The 16,136-nt window shown below is 37.5% G+C and overlaps 1 protein-coding gene across 2 annotated transcripts in view; it reads left to right on the top strand.

The window, feature by feature from the left end:
- The window catches only part of LOC101167781 (A-type voltage-gated potassium channel KCND3), a 121,507-nt gene extending 113,730 nt beyond the window's left edge, over positions 1–7,777 (top strand). For both annotated transcript variants that reach the window (XM_020703200.3, XM_078947158.1), the window contains 3 exons: positions 2,569–2,652; positions 3,412–3,671; positions 6,129–7,777. In XM_020703200.3, the coding sequence (XP_020558859.1) occupies positions 2,569–2,652; positions 3,412–3,671; positions 6,129–6,366 (582 nt within the window). In that variant the 3' untranslated portion in view covers positions 6,367–7,777. The remainder of the gene's footprint in view (positions 1–2,568; positions 2,653–3,411; positions 3,672–6,128) is intronic.
- Positions 7,778–16,136: the final 8,359 nt, after the last annotated feature.

Below are 16,136 nucleotides of genomic sequence, written 5' to 3'. Positions count from 1 at the left end.
TCAATGGCTGCACAGTGTGCTCATAAGTTTTCTGCTCTCTACAGACCCTTCCCAAAAGAGTAGAATATCGTAGAAAAGTGTATCTATTTACATAATTCCATTCAAAAAATTAAGCTTTGGAGACTATAGATTTAAGGCCCACTCTTTAATTGATTTCAAATATTTATTTGTTTTTACATAAATTGGCCTTCCAGCTCATGAAACTCACAAAAACAGGATTGCAGAAAATTACAAAACTGTTGAAAAATCACCATTTACTTCTCAGGTATTGCATAAAGATAAAGACAGAGATTATTATGATCAAATCAATCAAAGAAAGTAATTTCAAAATCACTTTGCCATCCTCAATACGTCAGTATTCTGGGCAGGGACCAGGTCATGCTGAAAGATGAAATCTGCATCTCCATCCAGACCCTCAGCAGAAGGAATCATGAAGCCCTCTAGAACATCCCGCTAGACTGTGACAGTGATTTTGGATCACCAACGCTAGACATTCCACCCTAAATCATGACGGACTGTGGAGATTTCACACTGGACCTCCATCAGTTGAGTTCCTCGCCAGTCTTCCTCCAAATCTTTGGACCTTGATTCCCAAATGAAAGACCCATTTTCCTTTCATCAGAAAACAGGACTTTGGACCTCTGGCCAACACTCCAGTCCTTCTTCTCTTTTCTCTGGCCCAGTTGAGACGTTTCCTCCGTTGGTCCAGACTCAGGACCCTACAGTTGTAGTCAATCTCCTGAATGATGGTCTGAATGTGATGTTTTTTGAAGCTGTTCCTCCACCACATTCCACCATTTCTGGATATTCCTGTCCTTTTAATAATCCGCTGAAGCCCACGCTCATCTCTTTAGCTGGTGCATCTTCTCCTGTCACATTTTGCCCAAACATTAGACTTTCCGTTGATCTGCTTGGACACAGCTCTCTGTGAACAGTCAGCCTCCTTAACTAGGAACTTTGATGACTTACATAAGCAATAGAGGGAATCAGTGATGGTCTTCTGGCTATTTGTCAAGTCTGAAGTTGAACCAAACTGAGAAAATTGAAACTAACTGAACCTGTGCAGGTGCTTTGAGTTGAGTAGATGATTAGTTGGTGAAATTCAGTGTCAAACGTTCATGTAATGATAATTTTGAGCAGATTTCTTGTGAGTATTGAAATTTGTGGGTGTGTTTTTGTGGGTTTTCTTAGCTGCAACTAAAATTTTGTTTAAAAAAAATAAAAATAGACAAAAACAAATTAATACCTCAAATAAATTAAACATTTTTTTGGAAAAGGAACTGTAATTGGATGTAAATTTAGAAAAATAATTTATCTGATTATGAGGAGATAAGTAGATCGGTAGATTATTATTAGTAATCTCATGTAACTTAGTAATTAGCAGCAATGTCAATTATGTTATGTTGGCAGAGAAGATTCTGCAGATTTTTAACAGGTGCACCCCACAAACTCCGCTCTGCTGCTCGTCACATTAATGCATGTTTCTTACAAAATAAATACATTATATTATATGTGCAATATAAGATATACAGTTCTATGTTTCTTATCAAATATGTTTAAAAGAAAAAAGCAAGCTGTCCAATAATAAAATAAATATGACCAAAGAACATTCTGACAAAATGAATCTGGTAAATATAGTCCTTCTATTTAGATTATAGGAATAGATATCTATGTTTTATGTTTTCAAGAAAGGTAAGTAATATGGATTCATTATATTAAATTCATGAAAGGTTTGTGTTCTTCTTCAGTGTTCCTGTTACTATACTGGAATAGGAAGTCTGGTTCGCATCTGCCCCAAATCCTCCAAAAACAATGTGTGCTGCAGGAAGAAAATTCATTTTTTTCTCACCTCTCGTGTTGTTTGGCAATTCCAATTACTTTGAGTCAAAGCAATATTTGAGGCTTAGCTTTGAAGTCAAATCCTGTTTGAAGAAAACACAGAAATGGCTCTATAAGTTTCTGTTATTTTCCTCTAAAACTAGTGTTTTTTTTCTCTTTCAGACATCAATGACTGTTTCAAAAACCATCAAATAACACTCAGAGGGTCTTTCTTAGATAATGAAATAAGAAAGTTGGCAGTCATTCATCTTTAGAATTTGGAATTTAAGTAATTTTAGCAATCGAGTAAAAGTGGAAGTTATTAGCAACTTTTGCACAGTGGATAAGAATGACAGAAAAACAGGGGACAGTACTTTAAAAACCACTTTTATGGGGAGAAACCAGGCTGAGGGATCAGTTCCCCAATTAACTACCAGGGTAAATACATGAGAAGGCCAGATGCTTGCAACCTGTTCCTATAGACTAAAGTTTAATCGGCCAAAACAAACTGAGATGGTCACACTTAAAATGTATGACATGAGGCCGGCCAGTAGAACCACTTCGCTGATTTTCCATTACTGATGACAAAGCTGATATTCAGAGTCTTCAGTACATATCAAGCCATCATTTCAGGCTCACTGGGTATGGTGATCTGAGTCCACAGTTACACCCACAAAGTCTGGAATCGTTTGGCTGCTCTTTCCCATCTGTGTACGTCTGAAATTCTCTGTGGCTTTTTTTGTTGTTTAGGGTAAAGACGAGGAAGAACAGAAGTCCATGTCTCTGTTGGAGAGCCAACACCACCACCTACTGCACTGTTTGGAGAAAACCACAGTGAGTGCATTCAACAGTATGCCCCACATTTTTGACGTCTTTACTGAAACATAAAAATCTGTTCATGTTATTATAACTAAATCCTCATTTATGTTCTCTTAAATGGATCAGTTTTTCCGGCCATGTTTCTGAAATGTTCCTTATAGCTGAACACCTGGGTCTGAAACAGAGAAGTCAGGGGAGTTGTGCGGCTGTCAGACGTACATCACAGTGACAGCTCTGTTTTCTCCCACGGTGGATCTGTGCGTCAGGGCTACAGCAGAGAAATGATGGCACAAACACTCTGCTTACAGTTTTTATGTCAAGTTCTTATTTCAGTTTGTAAGAAAAATAGCTCACAGCTGCACTGAGTCAAAAGTATTCTTTTTTGTGTGACAGATAAAATGTCAAACTAGGTGTTTCTAAAGGTAGTAGTGGTTATCAGGTGCGAAATTGAATAAGTGTATTTTTTAGCTGAGATAAACTTGGGACCTTTCCAAGCTGTAGAACATTATTAAATGAGGGAAATTATTGTATTTATAGTAGATTTATTTTTATGTTTTATAACAAGTTTCCTTAAATTTTGTTCCTTCATCAACATCTGACTGACTCAGCTTTAGGTTATGAAAAAGTATCTAAATGGAGGCCTAAAGTAGTCCAGTTTGCTTTTCTCAACAGATAATTGAATAACTAGGGGTAATCTTTAGTTTGAATATAAGATAAAACAGACACACTTGCTGTTGCTAAGCTGTTTTTCTTCTACAATGACTTTTTTTCCAGGCTCACGAATTTGTGGACGAGCAAATGTATGAGCAAAACTTTTTAGAAATGGCGCTGCAGACTTTTCCATCACACAGCCCCTCCACGGCCAGCCATGACAGTCCCGCAGTGACCTGCTGCAGCCGGAAGGAGAGGCGAAACACCCCCCTTCCCAGTGCCGACCTGCCTCCTCCCCACCCCAGCTCAGCCCACCAGAGCACACTACAGGAGCTGAGCACCATACGCATACACTGTGGTGACCCACTGTTGCACAGCACCAGGTAAGACTCAACAATCATAGGATAATACAACACTTTATAGAATTTGAATGTATTTTTTGACAATCAAATACTGTATTAAATATTATATTAATATTAAATATTAAAACTCAGAAATGAGTTTTTACTTCAAACCTGTCTTATAAATAAAGTTTTGTGCAGTAAAAGTAGAAGGCAACATTAGTTTAACGTTTAAACTAAAAAAAACTATTAATCTTGTAAAAGGGGCAGAAATGATAAGTCCTCTTCTTTCTGTTTTCCTTTTACTGTCAAAAAAACAAGTTTGACTGTTATTTTGTCTTGGCAATGATAAAAATAAAAATAAATAAAAAACTTTTAACAACATGAATCGAATTCTTACAACAGTTTAACAAATTCAATGTAACAATAACAATACAAATAAAATAAATAAAATAAAATAAAATAAAAGATTCAGCAAATTAGGTTTTAATTTTTTTAGACATCTTTCAAAAGTTACATTTAAACTTCTGTTAATATTAAGAGTATTTGTTTAGTGTTTTCAATCAGGTTTATATGTCTACACTGCTATCAAATTGTCAAGTAAAGAATTGAAATTAATTGAGGTTAACGTTGAACACATTTGTAATGCTGTAATGGCCACTAGAGGGCAGTGTTGTTCTGTTCTGCCCAGTCATGCGACTGCTCAACATAAAACAGCAGGTTTAGTCATTATCATGGCTCAAATGCAATGTAAAGCCTGATTTTCTACATTTACTTAAGTCAAAGTTTTCCACTGAAAACTCTTCAATGTACTAAATAGTTGCCTTATGGGAAATGTAATGAAATTGCTATTTTTTAATCACTCAAATTCTTTGACATAAACAGTATAAATATAAAGCAATAAAACGACAGTGTTGTTCTACTCAATTGTAAAATCAAAAACGATAGCCTTGTACCGACAGGCAGGAGCTGTTACAGTCAGAGAATTTCATAGATCCAAACTCTGAACTATCACAGGTCTGCAGGTGAGTCCATACCTGTGTGTTCTTTAGAAAAGTGGAGTGGAGCAGTTTCAGACCGTTTCCTGCCTTTGGAACAAAGATGGTCTATTTTAAAAGAGTATTTACTCCCCTGAATGAGTAAATACAATTTAACTTAGTTTTAATCTTTATTGTGGTAAAGTGAACAGATCTAAATCACAGAAGAAAAAAAACATCCCAACGTGGTGACAGACATACAAAATCTACCCAGCAACAGCAGAAAATCTAAATTTAATTGAGTTTAACAATGTAGATCTTTATATATATATTTACTCAATTAAAAGGTAAAGTTCACACTTATGGAAATACAAAAGATATTACAATTACAAAAAAAAAACTGCTCAATTACAGTAACGTAGCGTGACTTTTGTTACTGCTTATTTGCGTCGTCCTGCATGACTGAAATTAATCTCTGGGTTTTCATCATCACCTAAAATCTTATTATAAGAAAGTATTAAAAACAGTTGCATAAATATGTGAATAAAAACAATAAAAACATAAAACACAATTAAAACTTGAATGTAAAAGGAGAACAATATCTTATATGACCAAACACTGCAAAAAGGAGTTTGGAGTCGATTTTTAAAAATAAACAGAGAAGATGCTTGTCTCATGTTTAGAGGCAAAGCGCTCCAAAGCTTCAGACCAGAGTTGGAGGTGAACACCAGGGATTAGGAAAAACTGAGTTAATCCACTCTTAAGCAACTTGTTGCAGCCTTCAGGCCCGTACACACCAGGACGAATATTCGCCAGGCGTTATTCGCCAGCGTTTTTCGCCACGTCTTTTGGGTTCACACCCAGGCGATTTTCGCTGACGATGAGCCGAGCGAACATGCAATTTCATTCCCTGACATTAGATGGCGCTTAATGAAAACAGAAATACTCCTGTACACAAGGTGGCGCTGCGCAACTTTAGGCTTCTTAAAGTCGCTTTTCACTCAGAAGAAGAGAGTAAGTATTTACGCGCTTGTCAGAATCATACAAAGAAAACATGAATATTTCAAGCACCAGTTGCTCCAACTGGTGCTTGGTTCGGGGATATTTTAGAATGTCCGTCATTATTTCTTCGCGGCAGTGTAGACGCTACTTGGCGTCTATCTTCTTCGCTGGTATGTGTGCTCAGCAAGTCAGTTTTGTGTTTGAGCGCCCCCAAGTTATGTTTTACTGTAACTTCAGAAGCTCCAGACACGTGTGCAAAAGCGACATTCTCATTGGTCGAATAGATTTCGACGCGACGCGTTGAAAAAAAAAAGAACCCGAGGCGTTTTTTTTTTTTTGACGCTTTGACGCGTGGCGTTTTTTCGCGTCGGTGTGCACACTCACATTGGTGCCCTTTGTTTAGTCACGAGGCGTTAAACGTCGGCGAAAATCGCCGGCGAAATTCGTCCCGGTGTGAACGGGCCTTTCCTCTGCCAAACCTGCTTCATCTGCTTGCTTTCTTGTTCTGTTTTTCTCAAAGTCGCTCAAATCTTAACATGAAACCCGATGACAGCTGCAGAATCAACAGCAAAAGCGGTCGCATCACCACAGCTATCATCAGCCTCCCAACACCTCCAGCTTTACCCTCAGACGGTGACGGCCTCCACAGGCCGCCGAAGCGAAGGTCGCACCCTCCCACAGGTCACCCAGTGGCCCCCAGCATTCAGACCACAGCGAGCTCAGCCGGAATCAACATAGTTAAAGTGTCGGCTCTGTGACTCCCAGCCTCAGGCCATAGGTCACCTCAAAGGGAGGGAAAAGGTAGAGGTAACGTCATCCTAAAGGATCCTCTGTTTCCCCTCCAACTGGGAAGTTAAGGGAACTCCCAACTGATGGATGCATCCACAGTTGTTAATTTCCATTAGAAATGATTGGAAATAATCCGTAACTGAATCAAGCACTTGTCCTGAATCTATGTACTGTAGAGATGCAGAGAGATTTGCTGCATTTCTAAGAGTTTCTTAAAGAGGTTCAGATGTTTTGCAACAACTCTGGAAACAAAAAAAACAAAAAAATGCCCCACATGCTGATAATGTTTCTGAAAACTGACTTTAGAGTGAACTTTACATCAAAAAAAGACAATGGACTGCAAATGTTCAGAAAGAAAAAGATGTTGATTGTATTTATTGGAACTTGATTGGTATTGTGTTTTGTGTTGTCTTAAGTATTTCGAAATGACACTATGAGACTAAAAAAAGAAGAAAATCTTATTTTTTCAGAATTATCTGGGGGGAAAAAACATTTACCCAATGCTGCTATCATCATCCATAAAATGTGATCCATACATCAGAGATTGACATGACTGCCGCTGTCTTGTGAAAGACTCAAATCAACCTGGGTTTTAGTTTTAGTTTAGTTAGAAGCAGATTTTATTTCAGAGGGACTCCATGCTAACGTAATGCAGCAAATATAAGCTGCATGTTATTTTGAATGCTTGTCTGAAACAGCATTTGAAAGAAAATAACCCACAAAATTGATTAAATTCTTTATCTCATATTAGTTTTATCAAAAAATATTTCAACAATAAATTAAATTTTATATAGAATGTTGTCTTATTTTGTTATTTTTAGATAAAGCATGTGTTTAACATGTTTAAAATGTAAATTATAGGTGTTCATTTCCATTAGAAATGATTGGAAATAATCAAATGAACAAAGAAAATGGTGTACATTAAATAAAAAGATATTTAATGTTGCACATAATTTTTACTAAATTATACATTTTAACAACTATGATTGTTCACGAGTTCCAAACATTACGTTTTTTTAGATAGCGTTTTAGTGAGATCCAAGTCCAAGTCATAGATTTAAGTGTTTTGTCTCTTGTATACTAACAATTTGAAAATAGGCTTTTGTCTGACTAAACTGCATCGTATGCACCAATAGCTGAAAACATTAAATTGCTAGAAAACCCAAAGATTTTCTTTTTTGAATTCCACTGAATTGGCACGACATCTACTTCACATGAACTCCCAGCAAATTAGTGCAAAAAATTCCCCTATGGTGTTAAAGATCTACTCCAATGGTTATCATGTTTTTGGTGTTTTGTGGCATTTTTCTCATCATGGACGACATATAAAAAGAAAAGTCATCTGAATATGTCTTTAATCAAATCAAGACCCAAAAAAAATAGCAGTTGAAAAACACTTGTAGGTGACGTAGGTGCTATGGTCGGCGGGCCACAAGCGTCTCTGCTCCATTCTGATGCATTCACTTGTAGACGACTAGATCCTTATCGCCTTCATTTTCCTTGTCCTAGCTTGCATCTGGCTAAAAAACTGGATAGCTTCGATATTGCTCGACATTTTTGTTGAACCAGTAATGTTCGGTTGGGGTGTGAAGGGCTGTAAGCTAGCGGGAGAGAGTGTAAACAAATGGATGAGTGAAAATAAAGCGAGGCTTACTCCGCACCATGAGAGGCGAAATTTCTGTTGTACTACTGCCGCTCTGCAGAAACTACATCTTTGTTTTTTTGCATAACAACAGCATAATAACTAAAAGACCACTGGGAACACTTTTAAAAGAGATCAAAAGATGATTGGAGTGGGGACTAAAACAGATATGCTGCAAAAATGCAACATTACACACTATGACAAGTTTCTAATGTCTGTCCCCAATCAGTCACAAGGTAGTTTCATAGTTCAACAAACTGTCACACAGTTGGTACCTAAACACAGAAATGGTGAAACGTGTTCTCTATTACATGTTTTTTTGGTGTTTTAGAAGCTGCTGGAAGACAAACTCTCTGTGAACCAAACCAATGGTGCCACCTCTCTATCTGAGGTGAAACAAGTGCTGGGAAAAAGCCAGAGGAGCCAAACACAATGAGCCCTCAAGAAAAGACCAGCAAGTCTGTGTGCGAGTCTGCTGTGGGGACCGTCAGAGGAAACAGCAGCAGTATAACAAGCACAACCTTTTAAGCCAATTTAAGTCCACATGTGAAAAAAATGAGATACTTTAAACCAACATTGTTGGTTTGATGCTAACATACAAGACACTCACACATGCATACCTCAGATTTAAAAAAATTCACACACTGAATGAAAAGGTATTTATGGTAGCACATAGTGTGTGTGTGTGTGTGTGTGTGTGTGTCATTATCTCCTTTTTGTTTGTTATCGGTGAAGGCTGAAGAAGTTGAAGACAGTTAATTATCAAAGAAACATTCTCCATTCTTTTTAATGTGTAAGAGCAGAAAAAAAATAATATTTTTTTGTATCCACACCGCCATATTTAAAAGCTATTGCCAGCTTTAGGCCATGAGTGTTGGAGTATTGATATTTCAAAACGGTTTATGTTTATGTTCCTGAACCAAAGGTAAATTCAGATTTTGACATAAAAGTCTGATTAAGTTTGTTGTTTGGGTTAGATTTACACTATTTCAATCTAGACTTATGAGCAACAGACATACATTCATATGCATTTTAAATTCTGTCCTAAAACTAGCTGTGTTTACAGCAGAACTTTGACTTGTAAATCTACAACAGTCAACAGAAAGAAATGGCTCAACACAACAAAAACTTGCACATTTTAATCTGATTTAAATATAAAAGAGGGATCTTCAGAGAGCTATGCCCAAAGGAAAGTCTGTGAGTCTAAACGGCTCCTGAACTTAGTTATTTATGATGTGAGGTCTTGTTTTCTTATTTATCTGATCTAAAAATATGTATTCTCTTTATTGTATGACTCATTAATCATCAGACCTGTTTTATGTCATTGTTTTGTTAAATAAAATTGAACGGTAAAGCTAACGTAAAATCTAAGGTTATTTTAAATTCAAACTTTCACTTTTCACTTTTATTTTCACACACAGAGCAATTATTCTGTCTTCATTTGCAGTTAAAGTTCAGGTAACTGAGAAGACAAATGTTTGCATTCAGGATTTTTTTTGTTTACTAAAACAAAACAAAAAAAGAACAGAGAGGTATGGAAATGATTCATCCAATCTTTTGGGAGTCTTCACTTTCTTTTTTGTGATTGATCTTTTTCTTTCATTGTCATCTTCAGATTCACAGCTTTGCCTAAAGTTAAAAATAACTTTGATTTTTTTTTTGTGTGACAGCTGATCAAATTACTTTTGACAAAAACGATTGTTTGATATAAGAACACCACAGAAACATCTACTTTACTGCCTTTTTGGAGAATTTTCAGACGTCGGGTTGTTTGTCATTTGATGCCTGAGATCTTTGACGTGAATGGAAAGCGTCCATCATGAGATTTTCCCAGTGATGCTCACAAGATGGCAGCAGAGATGCAGCCGCTGGAACATGCAAGTTTGACTCAAACCGAACCCTTTATGACCAGACTTTGCTGCACACTGATGCTCAGCTGAACTCTTGTTTGGACTGGTTTGTGACTATCTGCCAAATGTGCTCTGGTTGTTTGTGCCAAATGAACCTTGTGTTAATTAGCTGTTTTTATTTGCTTTGTTTGCCCAAATGGAAGCTGTTAAAATGAATGTCATGTATTTTTTAAGACATGAAGCAACACTGTTTTGGTGTACTGTTGTATTTTGTGTTGGATCTCTGTACTTTGTCGTGTTTTAAATCAGAGGTTGGGGGTATGGTGCCAGCTTATAAATTTGCTTTGCAATCCTTCACGACAACAGCAGAGTTATTGTGCGGCTTTGCACAGCGTTACAAACCCAATGGATTTTATTTTTCTGGACAGTGATGCTGTTGCTTAGAATTCTGAGAATGAATCTATCACATAGTTTAGGATTTCAGTCTCACTGAAACAGAATCTAAATAATTTTTGGAAAATTTTCACAACTATTCTAAAGACTTTTGTCCCACTAAAGTGACTAATGTACAATGGCAGGATGATAGAATTGATTTCCAAAGCTTTGTGCTTTTTTAAAGTCTTGGAACTGTTGTTTTGTGTTGTTTCCTATCTTTTTACTTTTTGAACTGAGCTTTTTCTGTCTGTTTGCTGAGTATAAAAAGATTCTGTCCGTTTGTTTGTTATTTCAACTATCAAACGTCAGATTAAAATCTGCCACAACTATCAAGGCTCTTTGCATTTCTGTCTTTCCTAATTTATAAATGAGACAATTGTAGTAGTTGGGTCAGAAAAACAGTAAAATTAAGAACAAAGTGAGTGAAGTCAAAAAAAACTAAGCTGAAGTGTCAAGAAAATATCAAATGAATAGGATCTCCATAGTTATATTTAAATGGGGGAGGACAAAAAAGGGGTGTTAGTCAATCACAGATTTCTTTTTTTTTAATTGTCCCATTTAACCCTTGTGCTATCTTAGATGATCCCACCCTTACATTGACGTGTTATTCCTACCATGACAAAGGTGGATAAAGGTGGTAGGATTTCATGTAATCCATGGACACCAGTGAAGATCACAAATCATTGAAGAAAAAAAGGTTCTGCGCACTGTCTAGTGGGTCTAGATGACCCAACTCCCAATGTTAAAGTGCCTAGGATAGCACAAGGGATACAAAGATGAGTGAAGTCTGTAATGTTCATCATGAATACTCTTCAACTGTAAAAGACAAAAAAGATTGTGTTTGTACCGTGAGACACAGAATGTAAAAAAAAAAGAAACACTTTTGTATGGTTTTATTATAAAACAAGTATTTAGCTCCTAGAAACAAGTAAGAATTGTGTCCCCCACAGACCTGTTAGTTCTTTTTTAAGAAGCTCTTCTATCTTCCACTAGTTTTGATGTCTCTCACTCGTCCTTGTCCCGTCTCCAGCGGGTGCAGAAGGCTGCTACACGTTTGTTAACTGGAACATGGAAGAGAGAGCGCATTACGCCAGTTCGGGCTTCTCTATATTGGCTGCCTGTCCATTTTAGAGTTCATTTTAAAATTCTATTACCGGTAGTTGTTTTTAAATCTTTAAGTGGTTTGGCTCCACCTTACCTCTCTGAGCTGCTACAGCTGCATTCCCCTTCCTCGCTTAGATCAGCTGACCAGCTGCTCCTGGATGTGCCAAGGACACGGTGGAAACTCAGAGGGAATCGGGCATTTGCCGTTACTGGCCCCAGCTTGTGGAATGCACTGCCTGTGCAGGTTAGGCAGGCCCGTTCATTGAATGATTTTAAATCCAAGTTGAAAACTCACTTTTCTCCCTGGCTTATAACGTATTACTTTTGTATGGTGTTTATTGTAGATTCTTGTCTTGTTTTATTTTTCATTGTTAAGCACTTTGGTCAGCCTCTGCTGGTTTAAAAGCACTTTATAAATAATGTTGACTTGACTTGACTAGTTACCTGTATTACAGTCACCTGTTTGAACTGGTTATTGTCATTGTTTGGGTTTCTTTGTATTGGTTTTTGCTTTCCATCTTGTTTCTGTCATGTTTGAGTTCTGTTTCCTGTTTTATTTTGAAAGGTTTACTGTTATGTCATGGTTTTGAGTTTTCCTTCCCTAGTCCCAATCTCTCCTGATCGTGTTCACCTGTGTCTTGTCAGTGCTGTTTTTATTTAAGTCTTGTCTCTGCCTTCTTCTTGTGCTGGTCCATTAACGTCTCTTCCCTGACCGTCTTCTGCCATGTTTTCACGTTTTACCACAGTGAGTTTTGTCTAGGTTTCCCTGCTCTGCAGCGCTTTTTGTTTGAGAATAAACCCCTTGCCCTGGAACCGTATGCCTCCCGTCTCTGCATTTTGGGTCCTTCACGCTCCCCAGCCCTCCCTACCTGACAGTTATCTGTATAAAAGACACCTGTCCACACCCTTAAACAATAAGATTACAGCTTCCCTACGAAGACCAAAGAGCTGTGGAAGGACACCATGGACAAGATTATTCACCTGAACAGGACTGGGATTAACTAGTCTACAACGAGCAAGCAGCTGGGAAACCGGTCAATGCCCAGCAACAGCCCCAAAACATCACAGCTCTGGAGAAGATCTGCGTGAGAGAATGGACCAAAATAGCAGCTATAGTGGAAAACCAACAGGAGACCTTTGACCTTTTTGATGTGTTAAACCAGGTGTTTTGCTGTCAGTCATATAAGTATTTTGGAAAAAGTATTTTTGCGTCTCAAAAACTATTATTAGTGGGTTTCTGGGTGGCATCATTGCACAGATGGACTGTGACTCTGACTCTGCTTTTTGTGGAAGGGATATGACTCAACACATCTGATCAAAGTAAATCTCTTTGCTTTTGCAACAGTTCTCATGGGAAATATGAAAACATATATTGTGAGTTCTTGTTTAAAAAAAAAAATGCACAACAAATGTCACTAAAAGAGTTTGTTTACCAAAAACCTGTTGTCTAGTTAGTAACATTTCATATGATAAAATATAAAGCATGGGCATTTTTGTGATAAAATCTTGTCAGTTATATTTTATGCTATCAACACATAAATCCCAGTCATGAATGTTTTTGTTGTAATTATTATTACAGGTTTGTAAATGTCACAATTCATTTCCAACTGAAATAGTTGCAGATATGGTTTCAGAAAAGAGGAACATGGTAAAGTTTTTAAATAAAAAAAATTGATCAGCAAATCAATTTATTACTGTAAAACAAAAAATGTGCTGTGTGCAACTTTTTGCTTTACAAAAACACTGGTTCTGTGGTGAGACACTCAAACCTTTAGGTGGCAGTGCAGCATCTCTGAATTATCAACTGCATACATGTTACCGGTCACAATTATAGACACTAAAACCCAAAACAATTTATTTATGCAACAATCAATGGTACCATCTGTCACTAAATGTACAGTGATCCTATAACCATTTTAGAGTCCTTTATATTTAAATGCAGGGTTGCATTGTTTACAAATTGTAATATTTTGCATTTTATTATGTCCGATTAGTTTATTTGTGCCACAACAGATTTCACTTTATGTTTTAAATGCTGAAAAACAGACCTTAATGAGCCTCCTCTGTTTGTGTAGAAGTGTCTGATGTTCCTAGTTCACAGTTTATGCAAGAAATGCATCACAATGTTTCATAACAATAGGATTGTTACACTGTGTCTTGTTTTTGCTGAATCTTTAAAATAATGAGTAAGAACTTCATTGTTGTCACCAAAAGGCATGAAGTGTCAAAGAAAAAAATGCTTGCTCATGAAATCCTATTGACACTAATGCATACATTATGAACTTTCAGCATGCTCGCCCAGCTTTATGCTGAATTTCCCCTTCCGCTCTCACTGATTGGCATTGCGTGGCATGGCTGAGTCCAGACGTTGCATTTATTGTAATTCTGTGGGCTGAACATGAATCAACAGCCTGCTTTCTAAAACCAGTCGAGAAATGTTCATTATTGAATTGTGTGTATTGTGTGACAATCCTAAGCAAGTGTTCGACGTGTTATTCTGCCTGTGATATGAATGAGCTCACAACAAACTCAGATGACCTGTGACATGCCTCAAAAGCTCAAGTTTAATCTCCTCCATTCAGTTTGATGGCAGCCTGGATGTGTTACAACCAAAACACAGACAACGGTGTGGCACGGTAACCATGAAAATACAGTCAAAACAAAGTGCAGGTTTGGTTTTAAAGCAGGGATTATGGTGTTTTGTCTCTTTTTAAGTCACTTGTCGATCCAACAAAAAAATAACTTAAATCCAACAAGTCATAGCTGTTGAGTCACGTTAGGATTATATAGAAAAGAGTCCTCAGACAGTTGTTGGTGCTGCTTTGCGACCTTTTGTCTCAGTGCTGAGTGATCTGATGAAATCTGCCCTTATTCACAGCAGATGCTGACAGCTGACAGGAAGCAGCTGCAGGTTAGAATCCCAACTGGGATTTTGATTAGATCCACATCTAATTTTTTCACTTGTAAAAATCCATCAAATGGAATCTCAGATGAACTGGCTTAAGTGATTTGCTTGTTACAGTGAGAAAAGACTTTCGAAATAACTGCCTGGAAACGCTTATTGTTACGAGTCGGCACTTTTTCTTATAATGTAGGGAGTAGCTTCCTTTTTAACGTTATCACCTTATAGTTGAATTTGTTTTTAAAAATATTGTTATGTTTTCAAAGCACTGAATAAATCAAAAGATTTGCTTTATCTTATTGGACCTGAGAATTCTCCTTCAGTCATAATGACAACTACATTTTAAAAAAAAATAGTCAAAGGTAAAAAATAAAAAAGCACTGGAGAATGCTGAGGAATTCTGCTGCAAAAAAATACATAAACCACAAAAACTAGTCGAAGTGTTTCAAAAAGATATACTGTGTTTTTTTTTTAAAGAAATGGAATTTGCTCAATTAAAAATATGCTATCCTTTGTTGCTTTTTCCACTGCTGAGCTTGGAAAGTTTCTCTGAGGATTAGTGTTCAAAGTAAGAATGGGTGAAGTGGTTTGGATTTCCTCCTTTATCTGGAAAAGTATCTGCCACTTCATGCAGCTTTGCTGTAATTCAAGGACTGTGTGCTTAAAGGGTGCGGTGCTGTCCAGCTGTTCGGTGTTACCCGAGTTCATCAACTTTTTTATATTCTCTTCCATACCGTTTGTTCCCTTTCAGGGTCACGGGGCTGCCAGAGCCTATCCCGGCCACTCTTTGGCGAAGGCAGAGGACACCCTGGACAGGTCGCCAGTCTGTCGCAGGGCCATAAACACACACCCACGCACACTCACATTTACACTGATGGACAATTTAAGTGACTAATGAACCTATATGATGCATGTTTATGGACGGTGGGAGGAAGCCGGAGTCACCGGAGAAAACCCATGCATGCACGAGGAGAACATGCTAACTCCACACAGAAAGGTCCCCCACTGGTGTTCTGTTTCACGTCCCCCAACGGGGACTTGAACCGGGGGCCTTCTTGCTGTCAGGCAAGAGCGCCAACCACTTTTTCAAAATTTATAAAACTTGCATCTTTTGAGCCCCTCTCCCACCCCAATTTACCGTCTTACATAAATGCTGCAAAAAACAGAGGAAACCTATGGGCTATTTGGTAGATTCATGCTCCCAGAGATATTTTTTGCACCACAGTGAAATAACAAGCTCAGAAGCTCGCCTATGAACAAAAAGTGTTCTAACACAGATCCAATTAAAAAAAACGTTTTTGCAGACTTTTACTGTTTTACATAAATAAATGTAATTCCAAGGATGACACTATCAAGAAAAAAGTATTCAAATGTAAAAAAGTGTCTAACCGTGAAGTCATAATTTATTGTCATATTTTTTAATTGTGTTTGTCAGGTTCACCAGCATTACTTATAAAACAACAAAAAGCAGGTCAGGGGTCACAAGGCTACTGACCCTCAGCCAAAGATCTCCCTGATCTGAAAAAACTTCCAAAAACTGATAGGAGCTGACATATATATATACTTTTAGACCACAAGGTCTGATCAGGGGAGGTGCTATAAATAAAACATAAAGCACAGCCACCAAAAGCAGAACCTCTGACATTCCTTGTGCACTGGGGAAACATAAAGTAAGACATTCTGCACATTTCATGTTAAGGAGGAAGAAACAGCTTTTGCATTAACAGTATGGAAGACGGAATTGTTCCTTCCTTTTTGCCAACATGAGTTCAGATTCAAGTAAGAGGAAAAACAAGCTCTGGAGCA

The sequence above is a fragment of the Oryzias latipes genome, chromosome 5 (genome assembly GCF_053564925.1).
Source record: "Oryzias latipes strain Hd-rR chromosome 5, Olatipes_Hd-rR_3.1".
In the NCBI taxonomy this organism is placed as follows: domain Eukaryota; kingdom Metazoa; phylum Chordata; class Actinopteri; order Beloniformes; family Adrianichthyidae; genus Oryzias; species Oryzias latipes.
This window is presented reverse-complemented; position numbering and strand designations above follow the sequence as displayed.